General features: G+C 47.5%; 1 protein-coding gene across 4 annotated transcripts in view; it reads left to right on the top strand.

The window, feature by feature from the left end:
• The window catches only part of BAZ1A (bromodomain adjacent to zinc finger domain 1A), a 233,782-nt gene that overhangs the window by 72,892 nt on the left and 137,985 nt on the right, over positions 1 to 22,905 (top strand). For 2 of the 4 annotated variants that reach the window (XM_078784086.1, XM_078784084.1), the window contains exon 8: positions 679 to 810. The exons of the other annotated variants lie outside the window; for them this stretch is intronic. In XM_078784086.1, coding sequence (XP_078640212.1) covers positions 679 to 810 — 132 coding nt within the window. The remainder of the gene's footprint in view (positions 1 to 678; positions 811 to 22,905) is intronic. 4 annotated transcript variants of the gene reach the window in all.

Below are 22,905 nucleotides of genomic sequence, written 5' to 3'. Positions count from 1 at the left end.
CAAAATGTTCGCTTTTAACGGCTACGCATATTTACGGACAAGATACCCAAATTGTCATATTCACCTCAATTATTGTCCGATTTATTCCAAGGTTATACCATAGGATAGGTATTTCATTCCTCTTTCCAGTGATGTATGATATGTCATGATTAATGTATACCAATAAGTACTATAGACTCTATAACACCCATACCCTCCATTTTAAAGAGTGTGAAAATTTACGCTTATCTACCCCTACCCACCTAACATAAAGTGCTGTTGGCATTTTTCCCTTGCAGGTTTTGGGATTGACAACAAGTGGATTCCCACTCCTAAATAGCTCAGGAACAATAATTAATTAATCGTCAAACCTTGGTAGTGGGGGAGTTGGGGGGGTTCGGGGGGGGGGGGGTGCAACAAAAGTGAACATATCTGGAAGTGGCCCAGGGACTATTTGAACAGTTGGTTGCCTCTTTGTTCAGAATGTCATCAACAATTATTCTTTAATTTCCATAAGTGGGTTAATCATTGTGTATATCAGCTTATTTTGTCTCCAACTCTTTCTTATTTCTTTATTATTACAATGACTCAGTGGCTGTTCTTTCTTTACGACAATCATCTAACTTCAAGACTTCTAATTTTCCAGCTTTCCCTTTTTGTCTTGGAATTCCTGCTGGCTTTTCTTCCCTCTGCTCCCAGGTAGTGCCGCATGCCGCTTGTGCTGTGGTTACCCCCTCCCCACAGCATCTCAAACTCATTGCTGCCAGTTTCAGCATCACCGTCCTATATACGCTTTGCTGTCCATTGTGACGCACCGGCTGGAACGTTCCGGTTAGTTATTGGTTTGAATTTGGTAGTGTGTAATCAGGATCCCGAAGGCATCCAAATCTTGCAGTGATCCGATGATATTAGTCCTTCCTCTGTCTATATGACTTTGCTGGATTTCCTTTGCCAGACTCAGTGATGATTTTTGCAGAGACAAGAATGTTTGGAAAATGTTGATTCATTCATTTAGTTATTGCCGCTGTTGCTATTTGTTGCTGTTGAGAACCAGCAGAAACAGTTTTGTAATTTAATTTTGTTAGTGCTCTGTTTCTGTGTTCCATATTTGTGATGCAGGGCTTTCCGGTTAGAATATCTGCCTAATTTAACGTCAAAATTACAAAGGGTCGGTAAATACATCTCTCAAAGTAGACCAGGATGTGTAACCTGTCAAGTAAACGGGAAGAGGTGGAAGGAGCGAGAGTAGGGTTCTGCTCACCTGTCTGAGCTGCTGTTGCCTGTGCTGGTCTACCTGCTCACGAAATACTGTGGAGGTGCATCTGGGAAATCTGGAAATCATCTGGAAAGCACTGCCGCCACTGATGGCTTCACAATGTGAGATGGGACCATGTCTTCCACTTTTCTGACGTTCCACCTGAATTTAGGTTCCACTGAACCCAGTACATACATGTTTGTGAGGGCGCTGCCACCTTGGAAAGTCTTTTGCTCCCAAACCTGGCTTTCACTTCCTTCGTTGTTCGTCTTGCCCTTTGCAGTTGCTCAAACCAACTGACTTCTGGATGTGACTATTCCATGGCAGTTGTTGAGGAAGAGTATATTCACTGTCATGGAGAAGAAAGTGTGCCTGACGTTTTGAGTGTGACGCCATCATCAGTCATTTTGTGCCCTGTTGAAGAGTTGACGCTTGGAATAATCAGCCGCACTTCATTTCCCACTTCCCTGAGCGTCCTATCTTCAACTCCACGTCGATAAAACCAATTGTTTATCTCAGCTGCAAATGCAGACCGACACTCGTCTTCATTTGTCTTTCAAATTTAATCGGACACATCTCTGCCTGCACCATCGATGGAGTTCTATCGCTCCCTTCTCCATTCCTGTGTTAATCTTCTCATTCTGGGATTGTTCTGCTTCTGCATGCATTCTGCACATGAAGACCTCCGAACCTGCTCACCCATCCTGTAATGTTGGGCACTGTGTTTATGCAAGATGAAGTTCAGCTTTGCTTTGGGGGTTTCACTCACTTTTTAGGTATTGACAAGTTTGATTTGGTAACATTTTAAATTTTAATAAATCAGTTTAATTTGGTGACCATGCATCACATGGTGTATCCTCTGTTTGCTGGTTTCACCTCCACATTGCTTGGTTAATTAAGCCACTTGTAATTATCCCCATACCCCCTGAGCATTGAGAATGCCAATTGGGCCTGGCTTCACTGCAGTTCACCTTGGAGGGGTGCAGCTTCGCCTTCACCTGACAACACGCATCGGTTTTATATCCATGCAATGACAGGCAACATGTGACAATATACACTCATCAGTTTAAAAACACTGTAAATAAATTGTAATTTCCTCTTATCTTGCAATGCATGCTTGACATTTCATAACCCATTTTTATTTTTATTTTTTTACTGTGCTTTGCTTTTTGAAGCTTTAACTCATATTTTACTGGCTGGATTTTTGAGCACGCTTATGCTGGTGCTGGGTTACCAATTAACATTGCTTGTTTTGGTCATGAGCTTTAGATATTTGATCCAGTTACACAATGGTGATGCTTTTTATTCTTATTAATCCGCTCAACAATTCCCAGCTTCATCAACAAGTGCATTCAGGTTATTTGGCCTTGCTACAGTAATTGGAGGCTGAGTAATCCTTATATTGTAAATTATGTTGTACTTTTTTTTCCTTTTCTTTTTTGTATACAAGATCGAGGCTCATGAAAGAGCTAACATTAATCACACAAAAAGTCAAACCGATACATAAAACACAAAATAAGGGGAGCGGTAGACAAGTTGGGGAGAGAGGGAAGGCACAAACACAACATTTGAGAGCAGGGACATCGAGAGAAATGTGGGAGGGAGAGGGCTTGGGGGGAGGTGGGAGAGGTATAGCACATATGGACACTGCAAGAACTTCAAGGAAAGAAGTTGGAATTTCAAAAAAGTGTATCTGGGGTGAATTAGCGGGGGTAGAAAAGATCAAGGTTTTGGCTGGGGGGAAGATAAGAGATAGTGGTGCACAGCTGTTTTAAAGACCTGGATGGAGGAGTGGGATTGAAGGGAGTGGGGGAGTTTGTTCCAGAGGTGGGAGAAAAGAGGAATGAAAGAGTGAAGGTATGCAGAGAGCCTAGATTTTGGCAGTTTAACCATAAGAGGGTTGCTGGCAGATCTTGTGCAACCTGTAGGAATATTTGGGGGACAGCACAGAGAGAGCTGGGGGAGCAAGGCCGGAGAGGAGTCGGTAGAAGACAGAAAGACCACCAACCTGCCTGCGGCGAGTGAGTGAAAGGCCCTCGGAGTTAGCTTCATCGCAGGAGATTCCAATGATTCTGAAAGCTTTGGTTTCAACAGCGTGAAGCCGAGCTAGGTGTGAGGCAGGAGCACCGGCCCAGAGGGGGGAACAGTATTCCATTGAGCTGCGGATGAAAGCCTTGTATGTGGTGAGGAGCTCAGGTATGCCAAGGAAGGACTTCGCACGACGGGTGATGCCCAGTCGGCGACTGGCTTTGGCGGCCAGCTTGGAAATGTGGTTTTCCCAAAAATGATCATGGCAGATAGTGAGACCCAAAAGCTTGAGCGACAGAACTTCTTGGAGAGGATTGTTGAGAAAGTAGATGGGAGGGTTTTCCAGTCGGTCTTTTCGGAGAGACAAAGTAAGAGTGTGAGATTTGTCAGGATTGAAAGACATGTTCCACTTGTTTGACCAGTCTGTGATTTTGTCCAGGTCTGCAGAGAATGAGGAGGCTGCAGACTGCCGATCTGAGGGATGAGGCATGGAGCGGCAGAGAGTGGATTCATCAGCAAAGAGATAGAGAGGATTTTCCAGAGAGTCGGAGATATCATTGATGAAGACCAGAAATAGCACAGGGCCCAGAACACTAGCTTGGGGAACTCCAGGCAGAACAGGAAGTGGAGATGAGAGAAATCCATTCAGGGCCATTCGTTGACTACGACCAGAGAGAAAGTCCGCAAGCCATGCGTGGAGATTTCCATGGATACCATAGGAGGAGAGTTTGGTGAGTAGAGCTGGGTGCTAGACCGTATTGAAGGCACGTGATATGTCAAGGGAGACGGCTCTGATTTCCTGTTTGGCATTGAGGACCTCCATCCATTGTTGAGACATCAAAAGCAACATGTCCAGAGTAGAATGACCTGGTCTGAATCCAAATTGATGATCGGAGATCAAGCCAATGGAGAAGAGGAAGGATTTGATATCCGAAGCAATGATGGATTCCATGACTTTGCTGATAAATTGGGAGCAGTCTGATTGGTCTGTAGTTGCAAGGATCTGTTTTTGCACCTTTTTTGTGTAAAGCGGTAATGTTTGCTGATTTCCAAGATGCTGGCAGATACCTTGAGCAAAAGAGAGGGTGAAAAGAACAGAGAGAGGGTGAGATAGAGCGGCAGAGCAGGATTTTAGGACCCGTGGGCTGATGCCGTCTGGTCCAGTTGCAGAATCAGCGTCGAGGTTTGACAGAAACTTCTCCACCTTGTCAGGAGAGACTTGTCAGGAGGTCCAGGAGCAGCTGGGTACGACTGTGTACGTTAGGTATGAAGATAGATGGGTTTGGGACACAAGATTTTGAGGCAAACACAGAGTTGAGGCATTCGGCCTTGTCACGTGCGGTGTCAACTGTGTCGCCATTTGAGGTAAGGGAGGCGATGGAGGGGGAACAAACACCAGAAACGGATTTGACCAGACGCCACCAGGATTTGGAGGAAGGAGACAGGTTTGAGAGTTCATTCTTGAGTGTGGAGAGATAGTTCTTCCTGGCACTCCTGAGGGTAGACACACACTTGTTCCGAGCTTGGTGGAAGGAACTGAGATTGCCTTCAGTTGGATTTGCCTTCCAACAGGCAAAGGCAAGTTGTTTCAGGGCAACTGCCTCACCACAAGATTCAGTGTACCATGGACGGGAGGAAGGGTAAGGCAACTGAAGACGAGATGGGATAAATCTGTGCATCAGAGAGAGCAGTTTGCTTTGGAAGAATTCACAGGAGGAATTGATGTCAGAGGCAGTAGAGATGGGAGACCAGTCCAGATGATTGATGCCTGCTTGCAGACCATGCCAGTCAGCCTGAGTGAAATGCCAGACTCGTCGGTGCTGAGGAGGCTCTCTGAGAATGGCCAGAGAGATGTCCACTTTAACAAGCACATGATTAGAAGAACCGATTGGAGCAGAAGAAGAGCAGCAGACATTTGCAGGGAAGTTAGTCATAACCAAGTCCAGAAGAGAAGATACTCCATTGACTGAGATCCGGGTCGGGAAATTGACAGATTGTGTCAGTCCCAATGAGTTACAGAAGTCCTTTGCCGAGGTGCCATGGCTGGTGAGAGAGGAACCCACACCCAGCCAGCTGGCATGATGACAGTTTAAGTCGCCACATATGAGGAAGAGAGAGAGTTTGGATGAGTTGATAGAAGTTGGTCCATGTTGTCAGACAGCAAAATGTAAATGGAGTCATTACTGTTTGGAGGACGGTACAGAACAAATATGAACAAAAGGTGGGAGCGGAGAGGAAGCTGTAGCCAGAGGTACTCTTGGGGGTGGGGTGGAGATAGGGCAGTGCCAGGAGAGTGAGGAAGAGGTTTTTGATAAAGATAGCAACCCGACCACCAGTACGAGGCTCAGGTCTATCATACCGGAGGAGGGAGTAACCAGGAAGAGATATTAAGGAATCGGAGACATCTTGAAGGAGGAAAGTTTCTGTTAAGCAGATTACGTCTGGTTTGTCAGAAGCAACCTGTATGGGAGAGATCAATCAGGTTTGAGCGAAGGCCCCGGATGTTTGAGGTCCATACCGTTAATGAGAAGAGAGGGGGAGCATCGGGTGCAGCGGAGGGGAGGGGAGGGGTAGGGTCAGATGAAGGATCAGATGAAGGATCAGATGAAGGATGAGAGGGGGAGGTAGGGAGAGCAGTTGATAGTGTGAGAGATTACAGAAGAGTTACAAGAAAGGGAAGGATGAGGAGGACGAAAGGTTTGTTGGTGATGGGATGAGGCACAGTGAGGAGTTGTTTGAGGGGGAGCAGAGGAAAGTAGAAGGTTGGGGGAGGTGGAGGTATGAGATAGGATGGAGACAAAGTGGGGAGGAGGCAGCTGTGAGGAGGAGGGGGAGGGGGGAGAATTGGAGAGGGATGGTCGGGGGGGAGATTTGAAGGGGAGGGGGGAGTTTACGAGGGGAGTGGTAAGGGGGGGAGATTTGGAGGGGAGGGGCAAAGGGGGAGTTTAGAAAGTGGATGATTAATTGGGTTCATTGTGATTTTCAAGTTAACGATCCGTTTAAGAACGATGGAGGAGGGGTGGAATGAATGTGAATTTGGAGCATGTCGTGAGGAAGAATTATAAGAGATTGAATTTATTTTTTTTTAAGTAGAATGAATTGAAGAGGAAATTGAAAAGAGCCTTTTCAATCGGAAGAAAAACAGCGTGTTGTAATATACCACTGAATAAAACACTGCAGGGGAAAGTTTAAACGTATTTATACAGAACCGTAAAGAACAATCTTATATTCACAAAAATACCAAGAAGTATATTACCATTCAAAAAATAATTTCACCAATGCAAAATTCACAAATGAAAAATTCACCTGCAAAATTCACAAATAATCTCATTCACAAAAAGTAAAAATACCATTCACAAAAATACGGGGAGAGAGCCGAGAGGGACAACCACGAGTCATGTGAACAGGGCAAAAGGTGGAAGGCAAGGAGATAATGGGTGTGGGGCGACACAGCACACGTGGACAGAAGCACATAATTCGACAACAGCACACGTGGAGAAATTGAAATAAATGTTGTTGTTGTTGTTTTTTTTGGGGTGGGGGGTTTGAAAACGTTAGACAAAGAGTAGATGTTCGGGGGAGAAGGGAAAAATCTAAGAACCAAGCAAAAACGGCGAAGGAAGGAACTTAAGTGAACAAACTTCGATGGGGGAAGCCTCAGGCTACAAGGCCTGAGGGGCAAACAAACGATTAATTTATGAAAGATTAACACCGAGAATCTTCCAAGGGAATCTTCCCACTTATTTTGCCGAGAATCTTCCGAGAATCTTCCCACTTATTTTTGCTAAAGCAGTGCGGAAGTGGCGGCCGACTCCTGAACACAAATACGTTTATTGAGAACTAGCAAAAATACCTGTCCCCAGTGATGGGGAAAGTTTAGGTTCATCTGTCAATTGAAATTATTTCATGGACTGGAAAAATATCTGAAAAGGTTAGTTGTGTTGCACTCAAAAAGGTCTGGCCTTTTCAATCTGAGACCTATTTGTTGTCCTGTTTGACAAAAATGGCTGTATTGGTCACTTTGGCCTCCATTTACAGCATCTAAGGCTGTGGCCACGTAACTTATGCTACTTCTCGCACAAAGTTGGATCTGCACGTTGTTGTTGAAGAAGAGAGGGGGAGCATCGGGTGCAGCGGAGGGGAGGGGAGGGGTAGGGTCAGATGAAGGATCAGATGAAGGATGAGAGGGGGAGGTAGGGAGAGCAGTTGATAGTGTGAGAGATTACAGAAGAGTGACAAGAAAGGGAAGGATGAGGAGGACGAAAGGTTTGTTGGTGATGGGATGGGTATGGAGTTTGTATTGTCGTGTGATTCCCCTTGGTTAACACCAGGAGAGAATCACGGATAACCAAAGCGAGCTTTAACTCTGGGCATTCAATTCAAATTGTGGACTTTACTATATATATATATATATATATATTGTTACAGACGTGGCTTGGATGTTATTTACCGAGCGGTTTTATGGTATGACCACGTCTGCACAAGTTACCCGATTGTGCCCGAACGTTGACGAATCGCGCTATGCTAGACCAATGAAGGAAAAAGAAGACACACGGCTGGAATTAATACGACACGACACCAGGGATACGGTTCTCAAAGGTTGTTATTACAATAATGCGGAAGGTTTAGATTACAGGGACAAGAGGGAAACATAGGAAGGTGGGCACTTAAACACACTTATATTAACCCCAACAGACGACAAATAAACGGGACAAGGCTCACTCACACGGGGTTTGATTGCAACGAAAGCGGGTAGCGATCGCTCCAGGTGCACCTGGGCTCAGGGCAGGATCACGTACGGTCCAGTTTAAGAGATGCGGTGGAGGTATTGCAGCGCTCGAGGGGTGGCGACTTCTCTCTCCAGGCTGAGGCGCATCTGACGTCACATCCGGCGCGGGGCCGCGTATATCCGGCGGGGAGTGACACGCCCTCGGCTCGTTAGCTCCGCCTCGTGGAATCGGCACGTTGCTTCTCATTGGGTTCGTGCGGGGGGGTTTTCCAGGCTCCGCCCTTGACGAGGAGCTGACAAGGAGCCCCTTCGTGGTAACCCCGTGGAGCGCATGGTCTGGAGCTAATCGAGCCGGTGTGAGGACGCATCCTCCCCCGCTCCGCCGCCATCTCCTCTGTTGTTGTTGTAATTGTTGTTGTAGTTGTTGTTGTTTGGGGAAGAAGATGGGAGGAGGTATGGGAAAGGTCCTAAACTCACTACTGATGCCATATAATCACATTCTGGTGCAACGAAGAGTCATAATTAATGGAAACGAGGCCTTAACTGACATAGATTAAGAATAACTAGGAAGATGTCCGAAAGTTGTCTACGTGTGGTGCGGTGGACCTGGGCACGACATTTAATGGGGGAATAAGGGGAAGGTCGGCTCTACTGATTGTTATTTACATGCAATGGGACTAGGGAATGGGGGATTGGGGAAAGTTGGGGAGTATTGGAGAAAATAGGGGAATATTTACAAGCGGATATGGAGGCCAAATTCCATATTCGCAACATTGCACCCTTCTCTACCCTCGGGGCGTCCCGACCCGATAAATTTTTACCTACTTTAGTGTGGCACGCAATGTAGTTCCCTCTACTATTAACTCTACCCTGAGTGCGACAGTTTTACAGATATTCACAAATGAGTAAATATGTCCCCCTGCGACGTTGCACCCTTCTCCTCACAGAAACACACCCACAGGATAACCGAATCCGGAAAGAATTCTCAAACTAAACATACAGCCGGTAGGGAGCATTATTTACAAGACTACGCTGCTATTTACACTACGATCCAGGACCTGTTTTTGGAGGAACACATGCAGATGTTATGCATAGAGAGAGCGCGCTTGCCAACATCGATACACCAACCCACGAGTGCTCTGTGGCCGACGGCCTTTAATAACGTGCAGAGCACCCTGTCCCAGCATCAAAAGCACCACCCCACCGCCAATCGGTGCAGTCACCATTGTTCATTGGAATAAAAATAAACTCGACAACCCCTAACCCTGCAGGTGTCTCTTGCTCTTCTTGTGGTGCACTTGGTGGTAACTAAAAGTGGTTCACCTGTATGGCATAGGTGCCACGTTGACCCATAGGTCCATCCCCGGGTGGTGCTTGGCCGCAAACGAACTGCGGTCCATTGTGGGTGGCCACAAACATTGCGGTCCATATGGTGTATCGATCCCGGCAGCAAACAGCGAAAGTGCAGGCCCACAACTGCGCAGCCAGCACCTCTCTCTCCTCTCTCTCTACCCCAAAGCCAGATCCTCGGAGGTGGGAGACAAAAGAAGAAACAAGTGAGTAAGGTGGTAAGGGCGCAAAAGTGCACGCAATATAAGGTAATGCACACTGGGGGCACATGGGAACCAGGTGAGACAGGTACGTTCCTATCGTACGCCCCCCCCCCACCAGGTAACCTACATGGCCCCTCCCTTACCCCTTACTGTATCCACAAAACACAACACTACCCATAAACATCTACTTTACAAATCAACAAACATCCCTACTGTCTTCCCCGTTCCTCCCATAAACCAAATTCGTCTTCTCTCCCTCCTAACCAATCAAATTTGCCATTTTCAACTCTCATCAAAATTTGCCATCTCCAACTCAACATCATAATTTGCCATCACCAATTCATCATCAGTCCCTCCTAGGGAGGGAGAGATGGAATCACTCCAATGTCTCATCCACGTCGTGATGCGTCTCACAAATCCACACAGCGATTCATCTCCTGCAACAAAACAAAGAAAACACAGGTGTGGAGTCATCATCATCACCACAGGTAAGTGGCTGCGTATGGTGCGACAGGTTCATTAATCCTAACTATTTCCTAAATGACTTTAACAACTTTACACTACCCGGGGTCTTCCTCCGGCCAAACCATTGGCCCTCTTACACTATGGGTTCTAAAAACCAATTCCCATTGGCCAAACTGTGGTGCTCTTCAATTTGGGGTCTCACTCCCCCGATTCATCTCCCGGTGCCCTCGTACAATTTCTGGGCTGCGACGTGTACCTCTCCCAGTGGGTCTACCCACCTGCACACCTCCACCACTGCAGTTGCCTCCGAGCTTACCTGCTCCTTACCCTAACCTAACTACCAGGGGAAGGCCCTCTGGCTCTCTCCCCACTCCGTGCCCTCTCTGGCACTGGGCTGCCCGATCCACACCCGGGATCCTCAGGCACCCACTCACAACTACCGGCTCCCAGAGCCCACCTGCGGCCTCACCTGGCCGACATCCTCACAGTGGTGGAGTGCCCAACCAACTACACACACTAACAGGCTACACGCCCAGCCATTTCCACAACACTAATGCACCCATTCACAACACCATTCTGCAACCGCACCACAAATGCCAATATCCAACCACAATTTACCTGCACCCTCTACCTAACACTTACACTACCCGCCCCGGGTGCTCGTGAAAGGGGTCCACTCTTCCCCCATCCACACCTTCGCACCATGCACACCACTCCGTACCACTCACTCCAACTCTCTCCACACACCTGTACCTGCACACCTGTGCTCTCACACCTGGTGCCACCTGCACCCTTCTCTCCCCAAGCGCATTCGCGCTGATCCACACACTCACTACTCATACACTGCTCCACACACCTGTCCAGTTGCACACCTGTGCAATCACACCTGTTCAATTCTCACAAACACGGCATCATCTCAGCTAACTACTCCCTTCTGAAACTTGCGCTTCCCAGTCGTCCCTTTAAACTATTGCGCTCCCACGTCATTATCATCCATACTAATCTACCTGCGTCCCCACTACAGGTATCAGTCACTAACTAAACTTAACGTTACCTAATGTCATCTTCGCTAGATCCCTACACACCATATCCTAACCCACCCGGGCTAGTTTTCACTGCCATACACCCCATAATCTATTGCTCCTTTGCCCCCCACTTCTGTGAGGGATGGTGGATTTGCCATCCCACCACATCGGGGGTCTCTCTCTACCAATTTTGCACATCAAATTTCAACAAATTAAAATTTTGCCAATCACTGCCCATCATCTGCCAATCACTACTGCCAATCCCTTGCCAATCATCAAATTTTGTTCTTCTCTAATTTTGGGTCCAAAACACTAACCTCATCACCCAGTCTACTCACTAATACCTCTCGGTGCGCCAATCCCTGTCCAAAGCCCGGCTTCGTAAAGCCAAGCCATGAATGCGGGTTGTTCTGTGCCAGCGGCTGGACACGTCCGGCACTCGGTGCAGGGACGGGGGTTTACCCGGGCCGAGATCCCACGCATCACCTCGGCGTGGAGCCATCCAATGTCCCGATCTCGACCTGCCGGCATGCCTCAACAAAACGTGGTCGCCATGACGACTCTTTCTATCGGGCCGCCCGCTCCGCCTAGTGGAGCACGGACGTTCAAAGCGAGGCCCAGCACGGATCGCGCACGGCGGTCCTTTCGAACCCGCCGTGGCTCGGATCCCCGCTGGTTCTCGCGGCACGCGAAACCCGGCACGCACCGAGGGCCCGCTTCGGCTAAAAGTCGACCTAACCTTTAACCCGGTCACCGTCGATGCTTCACCTGCTTGCTTACACCCCGCAGCCCGTTCCTTGCTCACACATCCAGCTGTGCCCATGCTCCTCGTACCCTTCCTTACACACCCAGGTACACCCATTCCACTCACAGCCTTGGTCACACACCTGACCACCGAACACTTTGGCACACATTCGTTGCTCGCACACCTCACCAATACACCGCTTCGCGCCCCCTCCTCGGTCACCTCCTCTGTGACAATCACAGGTGTGCTCTCATTCGCACACCCAACCACGTGCCTCACCACCAACTCCAGCGTGCATTCCCACTCACGCTCTACCATTCCAGGTGTGCATCCTTCCATCCCAGGTGTACATCCTCGCTCACCTGTCACAACTAACTCACGCTCCATGTCACTCTCACTACTTTCACCTCCATTCCTGACAGCGCACTCACCCTTCCTCTTGACAGCACACTCTTTCCCCATGCACCTGTCCGTCACACACCTTTCTCGGGCACACTCTCCCGTTACACCCTCTGTAACACTCACCACAGATGGACACTCTTCCTTACTTCTGACAGCGCACTCTTTCCTCATGCACCTGTCCGTCACACACCTTTCTCGCGCACACTCTTGCGCACACTCTCCCGTCACACCCTCTGTAACACTCACCACAGGTGGACACTCTTCCTTACTTCTGACAGCGCACTCTTTCCTCATGCACCTGTCCGTCACACACCTTCCTCGCGCACACTCTCCCGTCACACCCTCTGTAACACTCACCACAGGTGTGCATTCTTCCTTGCCTTTGACAGCGCACTCTTTCCCCATGCACCTGTCCGTCACACACCTTCCTCGCGCACACTCTCCCGTCACATCCTCTGTAACACTCACCACACCGCGCTTCCATGTGCCCCCTCGCACACGCGCTACGACCGACTCACTCTCGCCAGCACCCTCACTCCTTGGCACGCACTTTTTCCTCACACACCCCAGAGTCGGACTTTCTCGCACACCTCCTCTTTCGCACACCAGACCTGTCGCACACTTCACCAACGGCCTCTCACGAACACCCGGGTCCATCTCGACCCCCAAGCTCCTTAAATCCCCTGGCGCATCATACGCACGACCATATTGGTCACCACTTACACCGGGTCCTCTTCCTCTTCGCTTCTCCTCCATCACCTGCGAATCCCTCATCCGGTTAATGAGCACATCATCACGATCCAAACACAGACTTTGGACCAATTCTTTTATCTCCTCTTTTATCTCTTTCTTATCCCCTCTCCGTCGCTTCTTAATTTCGCTCATCCCTTCTTCCACTTCTTCTAATTTGTGCTTCACCTCTTTTATTCCCCGGTACGTCTCCTCAAGCTCATCCTCTAAGGCTACCTTGACCGTTTCCATGTGCGTCCTCACCTGCCGGTCCTTCGTCTCCATTACCTCTATCACCTCGTCCAACCTCGTTGTCAGTCCCTCACGTACCATCTGACATTCCCTCTTTGTCGCTATCAGGTCGTTTTTTATGTCGTTTTGTGTCGCTTTTAAACCTCCTAATACCGCAGTGTTCCTTTGAACCTGCTCCACTAACTCCGTCTGTCCCACCGTCAGCTGCTCCACCTCCTGCGTCAGGTCCTCTATGCCCCCTTGCAATTTTACAGTCCCCTTTCTCACCTCCTTCTCCATGTGCTCCTTACAGTGCCTCACCTCCTCGCGCACTCCTCCGACCTCCTCACTCACTCCTCTTCTGATCTCCTCTCCCATCACTTGCATCTCCTGCCCAGATGCCACCCTCATCTGCTCCATTTCCTCCCTGTGAGCATCCAGTTTGGTTTCTACCCCCATTCTGACCCCCTCTATCTGCTGCCCCATTTGGTTAACTTCCCTTTCCGCTTGGTCCCTCATGTCCCTCAATTTGCCTTCCATGGTGTTTTCTAACCCCTCTAACCCTTTTTGCATCCCTTCCATTTGATTCTCTTGAGCGGCCATTCTGTTTTCTACCCCCGTTAACCCAGTTTTCACTCCCTCTATCTGATTCTCCTGGGCAGCCATTCTATTTTCTACCCCCTCTAACCCATTTCTCACCTCTTTTATCCCATTGTCTAACCCCTCAAAATTTTTGTCTAACTTCCCAATTTTCTTGTCTAACTCCTCAAAATTATTGTCTAACTTCCCAATTTTCTTGTCTAACTCCTCAAAATTATTGTCTAACTTCTCACCGGTACCCCTCGCTTCGTCCCTCATTACCCCCAATTGCTCACTCCGAGCCCTCGCTTCGTCCCTCATTACCCCCAATTGCTCACTCCGAGCCCTCGCTTCGTCCCTCATTACCCCCATTTGGTTTTCCAATCGCTCACTATTCTTTTCCATAAGGGCCGTCATTTGTATAAAAAAAAGTTCCAATCTTCCCAGCGGCGCTACTTCGGTCGCGGGCACGGTGACCAGCGAGGCGCCATTTTGCGCGCCCGCTTCTTCGTGCGTGACGGCGCTATTTTGCGAACCTGCCGCCCTCACTGCTTCGCTCTCCTCCTGTCCCTCATTTTGGTCCTGGATCGACCCTACCTCACTCTCCTTTACCGGACCCCAGCTGTCTTGATCCGCCATAGCGCGACTTTCAAAATTCGGTTTTTATTTTTTATTTTCGTAAAACAAATTGAAATTTCGCCGTTATAATTTCGCGCGGGAAACGCGCTCCGACTCGATTTTCCCTCCCAAAATTTGGGCCTAACTAATTTAGTCCCGGGTTCGAATTCCACTCCTCGACACCAATTGTTACAGACGTGGCTTGGATGTTATTTACCGAGCGGTTTTATGGTATGACCACGTCTGCACAAGTTACCCGATTGTGCCCGAACGTTGACGAATCGCGCTATGCTAGACCAATGAAGGAAAAAGAAGACACACGGCTGGAATTAATACGACACGACACCAGGGATACGGTTCTCAAAGGTTGTTATTACAATAATGCGGAAGGTTTAGATTACAGGGACAAGAGGGAAACATAGGAAGGTGGGCACTTAAACACACTTATATTAACCCCAACAGACGACAAATAAACGGGACAAGGCTCACTCACACGGGGTTTGATTGCAACGAAAGCGGGTAGCGATCGCTCCAGGTGCACCTGGGCTCAGGGCAGGATCACGTACGGTCCAGTTTAAGAGATGCGGTGGAGGTATTGCAGCGCTCGAGGGGTGGCGACTTCTCTCTCCAGGCTGAGGCGCATCTGACGTCACATCCGGCGCGGGGCCGCGTATATCCGGCGGGGAGTGACACGCCCTCGGCTCGTTAGCTCCGCCTCGTGGAATCGGCACGTTGCTTCTCATTGGGTTCGTGCGGGGGGGTTTTCCAGGCTCCGCCCTTGACGAGGAGCTGACAAGGAGCCCCTTCGTGGTAACCCCGTGGAGCGCATGGTCTGGAGCTAATCGAGCCGGTGTGAGGACGCATCCTCCCCCGCTCCGCCGCCATCTCCTCTGTTGTTGTTGTAATTGTTGTTGTAGTTGTTGTTATTGTTGTTGTTTGGGGAAGAAGATGGGAGGAGGTATGGGAAAGGTCCTAAACTCACTACTGATGCCATATAATCACATTCTGGTGCAACGAAGAGTCATAATTAATGGAAACGAGGCCTTAACTGACATAGATTAAGAATAACTAGGAAGATGTCCGAAAGTTGTCTACGTGTGGTGCGGTGGACCTGGGCACGACATTTAATGGGGGAATAAGGGGAAGGTCGGCTCTACTGATTGTTATTTACATGCAATGGGACTAGGGAATGGGGGATTGGGGAAAGTTGGGGAGTATTGGAGAAAATAGGGGAATATTTACAAGCGGATATGGAGGCCAAATTCCATATTCGCAACAATATATATATATATATATATATATATATATATATATATATATATATATATATATATATATATATATATATATATATATATATATATATATATATATGTATATGTATGGTCATATGGTCAACCACTTGTGCCGAGGTCCAGAACGCTAAGAGGAGAAGGGAATGGTCAGCACACACCCGCAGGCAGGCACCAGAGCAAGAGCGAAAATGCCGCCCCACCATTGTTTTTATAATCCCGGCTCTGACGTCAATATGCTCCTCCTCCACTCAGCGCTGGCGAACAACACCGGCCCAGCGCTCCACCAATGGCCGCATCGCTTCTCCTTCATGCCATCGGCCCGTGGCCAATAAGCGCATCGCTTCTCCTCGCTCCTCCCTCTACCAATCGGCGGGCTTCGTCCTGCCTCGTGTTCCTATTGGTGGTGTCTCGTCCAATCGTTGCCCTCTGGGTGTGTCTTTTGCCTGCTTGCTCGATGTTGCCATACAAGTTCTTGATGTAGCTGGTGATGTCGAACTGACTTGTTGGGTGGTTTTATTGTAGGGGGAATATTTAATTAGTGCACTCGGGCCATTCTCACCAGTGTCTATGTGCAGTGCCATAAGGGACAACGGCATGATCACAAGGTTTTACGAGCTGGGGAATTAACATAATCCCGACGATAATTAGCACAAGTGTCATCCTTGTATGACCACGGAGATACACTTACCCGACATTTGGCTAAACAGGTCGCTGACTTATGTACATCGAAGGGGTTCTTTCAACCCACGATCATCGGAGCACCTACCTATGCAGATCTACCTGAATCTACAGTCACGTGAAAAAGTAAGTGCACCCCATGTAAAGTTTTGACTTTTTCAACATATTTCAACATACAGCTATTTGATCTTCATTTCAACAATATTGAAAGATAAAGGTGATATAATATAACAAATATCATGAAACATTTACATTTTGTCGTCCATTGTATAATTTAAATAAACATAAATGCAAATTTCGCATGTGGAAAAAGTAAGTACACCCTTGGCTCTAATAGGTGGTATTGCCCCCTTTGGCAGAAACAACCTCAAGTAGGCATTTCTTATAACTGTCTACCAATCTCTGACATTGACTGGGAGAAATTTTTGCCCACTCCGCCATGCAGAATTCTTTCAGCTGTGCGATGTTTGAGGGGTTTCTTGCATGCACAGCTCGTTTCAAATCCCCCCACAACATCTCGATGGGATTTAGATCCGGGCTTTGACTTGGCCATTCCAGAACCCTCCATTTCTTTCTTTTCAGCCATTCCTTGGTGGATTTACTGGTATGTTTATGGTCATTGTCATGTTGCAAGGTCCACCTTCCGTTGACCTTCAACTTTCCGACAGATGGCCTCACATTATCTTCAAGCACCCTCTGGTACAATGAATAATTCATAGTGGATTCTATGATGGTGAGCTGCCCAGGCCCTGATGCAGCAAAGCTGCCCCGGACCATAATATTTACACCACCATGCTTTCCAGTTGGTATCAGGTTCTTGTGGTCAAATGCTGTCTTTGGTTTTCGCCAAACATGTCTTCTGGTACTGTGGCCAAATAGCTCTACCTTTGACATCTGTCCAGAGCACATTGTTCCAGAAGTGCTGGTCTTTGCCTAGGTGTTCATTGGCAAACTTTAGTCTTGCCCTGATGTTCTTTCTGGACAGCAAAGGTTTTCTCCTCTTTCTAATGGTAGACTCGTGCACTTTGACATCAACAATGGCAAGAGCTACCTTGAGGTCCCGTGATGACATTCTGGGGTTCTTAGAGACTTCTTTCAGCATCTTGCGGTCTGCTGTCGGGCTGAACTTGCTGGGGCGGCCTGGCCTGAACAAGTTGGCAGTTGTTTGGAATTTTCTCCACTTGTCGATGATCTTCCGGACAGTCGAATGATTGATTTCAAATTGTTTGGAGATCTTTTTAAATCCCTTCCCAGACTCGTAGGCATCCATAACCTTCTTTCTGAAGGCCTCAGAGAGCTCTTTTGATCTCGGCATGGTGACGCCACACACTTCAACAACAAAGAGCAAACCAAACTAAATGTCTGAGGTTTAAATAAGACAGGTTCCTCCAACATCCTCTCTAACGATGTTCTAATCATTTGCACCTGAGCTGGTGCACCTGATTCTAATTTTAGGTATTTGAAGTAGTGATAAATGTCGGGGTGTACTTACTTTTCCACATGCGAAATTTGCATTTATGTTTATTTAAATTATACAATGGACTACAAAATGTAAATGTTTCATGATATTTGTTATATTATATCACCTTTATCTATCAATATTGTTGAAATGAATATCAAATAACTATGTTGAAATATGTTGAAAAGGTCAAAACTTTACACGGGGTGTACTTACTTTTTCACGTAACTGTATGTGTCACTACCCCAAAATTCATAACAGTATCTTTAAAGACGTGTCCATGCATAATTAAAAGAGGGAGGGATATGCACTTGTGGCTAAAAATATTGGCACCCTTGCACATTTTTCAAATAATGCACCATTTCTTCAACAAAAAAATTTAAATGAAAAAGTCTTTTGGTATCCACAAATGTATTTCTTTGGTTTACAGTGCAACAAAACCAAAAAGCTGAAAAAATTACTAAATCTTAGCTTATTCCACACAGAAATCCTAAAATGGCCAGGACAATATTATTGGCACCTTTTTGAAGTTTAGAAATACTTAGATTTCAAGCAGGTGACCTCACCTGTGGTGAGTTGCAGGTGCCTGCAATATAAAAATCACTCATTCAACCAGTTGGAATCGAGAAAAGGAGTCATTCTGCTGTTTTGTGTCACTGTTTGTGTAATGAGCATGGAGAAAGGAAATAAAACAAGAATTGTCTGAGGGGGTCAGACAAGATTGTAGCCAAGCATGGACAATCCCCAGGCGACAAGTCCATCTCCAGAGATCTTGATGTTCCTGTGTCCACCGTACGCAATGTCATCAGGAAGTTTGAGGTCCATGGCACTGTAGCCAACCTCCTTGGACGTGGCCGCAAGAGAACAATTGATCGAAGATTGCAGCGAAGGATTGTTTGAATGGTGGAGAAAGCACCTCGATCACCTGCCAAACCGATTCAAGCTTACCTTGAGACACAAGGTACAACAGTTTCAATGCACTCCATTCGTCGCCAACACAATGACAGGGGGGGTTTCCATGGCAGGAGACCCAGGAGGACACCTCTGCTGAGAAAGACACAAAAGAAAGCCTGACTGGAGTTTGCCACAACACACATGAACAAGCCAACATCCTTCTGGGAGAATGTCCTGTGGACAGATGAGACCAAATTAGGGCTTTTTGGAAGCACATCATCTCCATGTTTACAGAAAACAAAGTGAATCCTTCAAAGAAAAGAACACCTTCCCAACAGTCAAACATGGAGGAGGTTCAGTGATGTTTTGGGGTTGCTGTGCTGCCTCTGGCACTGGGTGCCTTGAATGTGTGCATGGCATCTTGAAATCAGGAGATTAACAAGGCATTTTGGAGCGCAATGTTGAACCCAGTGTCAGAAACCTGAGTGTCGAAGGCCTTGGGTCTTGCAGCAGGACAATGACCCCACACACACTTCAAAGAACCCCAGGAATGGTTCAAGACTAAACATTAATTCATTTCATTCAGTTCATTGGAATCTCCCGTGATGAAGCTACCTCCAAGGGCCTTTCACTTACTCACCGCAGGCAGGTTGGTGGTCTTTGTCTTCTACGGACTCCTCTCCGGCCTTGCTCCTCCAGCTCTCTCTGGGCTCTGTCCCCTAAATATTCCAAAAGGTCGCACAAGATCTGCCTGCAACCCTCTTATGGTTAAACCGCCAAAATCAAGACTCTCTGCTCACCTTCACTCTTTCATTCCTCTTTTCTCCCGCCTCTGGAACAAACTCCCCCACTCCCTTCAATCCCACTCCTCCCTCCAGGTCTTTAAAACAGCTGTTCACCACCATCTCTTATCTTCCCCCATCCAAAACCTTGATCTTTTCTACCCCCGCTAATTTCACCCCAAATCCTCTTTTTTGAAATACCAACTTCTTTCCTGAAAGTCCTTGGTGTCCTTGTGTTTATACTTCCCCCACCCCCCCCCCTTCCCTTCCCACGCCACCTCCCCCCAAGCCCTCTTCCTCCCACACATGCCCGATGTCCCTCACAAATGTTGTCTATGTGCTTCCCCTTCTCTCCCCATCTTGTCTCCCGCTCCCCTTTTTATATACTTTGTTTCTTTGTCTGTTTGATTTGTTTGTGTGATAAATGTTAGCTCTTTCACGAGCCCCGATTATGTATACAAAAAAAACAAACAAAAAAAACGCTGGACTGTTCTGAAGTGGGAGATCTTGATCTTGGAGACGGCGGCAGGGATTTTCGAAGCTCCACACGGTCTCCACGTTTTTCGAAGTTGTCTGTTCACAATTGTATTTTGTCGAAACTGTATTTATCTTTCGGTGTGTGAAGATATTGTGTGCAACTTTGGTTGTTTCTCGGTGTTTATCTTTCATAAATTGATCGTCTGTTTGCCGTGTCGCGAGCAAGGCAGATTTGTATTCCGTCATTCTGTCTTCTACCGACTCCTCTCCGGCCTTGCACCCCCAGCTCTCTCTGTGCTCTGTCCCCCAAATATTCCTACAGGTCGCACAAGATCTGCCAGCAACCCTCTGATGGTTAAACTGCCGAAATCTCGGCTCTCTGCTCACCTTCACTCTTTCATTCCTCTTTTCTCCCGCCTCTGGAACAAACTCCCTCACTCCCTTCAATCCCACTCCTCCCTCCAGGTCTTTAAAACAGCTGTTCACCACCATCTCTTATCTTCCCCCATCCAAAACCTTGATCTTTTCTACCCCCGCTAATTCACCCCAGATCCACCTTGTTTGAAATTCCAACTTCTTTCCTGGAAGTCCTGGCAGTGTCCATATGTTTTATACCTCTCCCACCGCCCCCTTCCCACGCCCCCCCCCCCCCCAAAGCCCTCGCCCTCTCTCAGATCTCTCGATGTCTCCATGTCTCTCGGTCCCTGCTCTCAAATGTTGTGTTTGTGTCCTTCCCCCTCTCTCCCCATCTTGTCTACCGCTCCCTATGTTATATGTTTTTTGTGTCGGTTTGTCTTTCTGTGTGATTAATGTTCGCTCTTTCACGAGCCTCGACCTTGTATACAAAACAAAACAAAACAAAAAAAAAAAAAAAAAAAAAAAAAAAAAAAAAAAAAAAAAAAAAAAAAAAAAAAAAAAAAAAAAAAAAAAAGGCCTTTGCCGCGTCGCGAACGATTTGAAATCGAAGTTAAGTGATTGTTCCCATTTGTATTTTCGTTAAAACTGTATTTATTTATGGTGTTGTACGTATATTGTGTCCCGACGAAGATTTTTCGGTGCAAATCTTTCATACCTGTATTGAAAATCGTGTTAATTCGTGTCGTGTCTTGAGGCCTTGTACAGTGTGCACTGTACAACCTTGAGGCTTTGTTTTTCTCTCAGCGGTCCGTCGTTTGTGATCCAATAACTTTCGTTCTCTGTATTCCCAGTCTTTTCACCCATAGCCTACTTCCTTGTGTAAATCTCAACTCAAAAAAAAAAAAAAAAAAAAAAAAAAAAATTCCCTTCTCTGTTCTCATTCGTTTATTCATTCTTATTCGTTCGTTCGTTCTTCGACCACGTGTTTCTCCCCCATTTCCCCAGATAGTTTTCACTCATTAACCTTCAATGTTTACACTTTCCCCTCAAGTTATGTATTCCGTCATATTTTATAACACCTTTTTCTTCTTCTTCTTTAAAAGGCTGCTTTCGACTTGCTCACCAAATCAATTCATCCCAAAAAAAATATCCATCTCCTATAGTGCCTTTGTTCTACATTCCCTAAACTCTCCTGCACTCCATCCTCCATCCAGCGTCCTTAAACGTATTTTTAACTCGAAGGTCACAAGAAACTCATTTTGCAATAAATGTTCGTTTCCCATAAATCGTACACTTTCAAAAATCCAATCTCACCCCTCCCCTCCAAATCTTCCCCATAACCCCTCCCCTCCAAATCTTCCCCATCACCCCTCCCCTCCAAATCTTCCCCATCACCCATCCCTTTCAAATCTCCCCCCTTGCCCCCTCCCTACTAAACTACCCCCTCACCCCTCCCCGCCAAGACGCCCCCTCGCCCCTCCCCTCCTAGACTCCTGCCTCACCCCTCCCCTCCAAATCTCCCCCATATCCCATCCCTTTCAAATCCCTCCCCTTGTCCCTTCCCTCCCAAACTCCCCCCTCACCCCTCCCCTTCAAATCTCCCCACCCTCATTGCTTCTCAATTTCCCCCCTCTCACTCCCCCTCCTCAAAGCGTCCTCCCCGCTTCTTCCCCCTTCAAACTCTCACCTCCATCTCCCCCAACCTTCTGCCTCGCTCTTCCCCCTCCTCAAATAACACCTCATTGTGGCTCACCCAATCACCATCAAACCTTTTGTCCGCCCCATCCTTCCCTTTCTCCGAGCTATTCTGAAATCTCTGACACACCTTCAACAGCTCTCCCTACCTCTTCCACCTCTTCCACATCTTACCCTACCCCTCCTCCCCCCTGTTCTGTATCTGATGCTCCCCCTTCCTCTTCATTAACGGTATGGACCTCAAACATCCGGGGCCTTCGTTCAAACTTAACTGATCTCTCCATACAGGTTGCTTCTGTCAAACCAGACGTGATCTGCTTAACAGAAACTTTCCTCCTTTATGATGTCTCTGATTCCATAGTATCTCTCCCGAGCTACTCCCTCCTCCGGTATGATAGACCTGAGCCTCGTCCTGGAGGCGGGGTTGCTATCTTTATCAAAAACTCTCTTCCTCACTCGCCCTGCACTGCACTCTCTCCACCTCACCCCCAGGAATACCTCTGGCTACGGCTTCCCCTTCGCTCCCACCTCTTGTTCATATGTGTGTTGTACCGTCCACCAAACAGTGATGACTCCATCTACATCTCGCTGTCTGATGATATGGACCAACTTCTATCTACTCATCCCAACTCTCTCTTCCTCATATGTGGTGATTTCAACTGTCATCATGCCAGTTGGCTGGCTGTGGGTACCTCTCTCACCAGCCATGGCTCCTCAGCAAAGAACTTCTGCGACTCACTGGGACTGACACAATCTGTCAATTTCCCGACCCGGATCTCAGTCAACGGAACATCTTCTCTTCTGGACTTGGTTATGACTAACTTCCCTGAAAATGTCTGCTGCTCTTCTTCTGCTCCGATCGGATCATCTGATCATGTCCTTGTTAAAGTGGACATCTCTCTGACCATCCTCAGGGAGCCTGCTCAGCGT

The sequence above is a fragment of the Myxine glutinosa genome, chromosome 9 (genome assembly GCF_964187855.1).
Source record: "Myxine glutinosa chromosome 9, kmMyxGlut1.1, whole genome shotgun sequence".
NCBI lineage: Eukaryota > Metazoa > Chordata > Myxini > Myxiniformes > Myxinidae > Myxine > Myxine glutinosa.
This window is presented reverse-complemented; position numbering and strand designations above follow the sequence as displayed.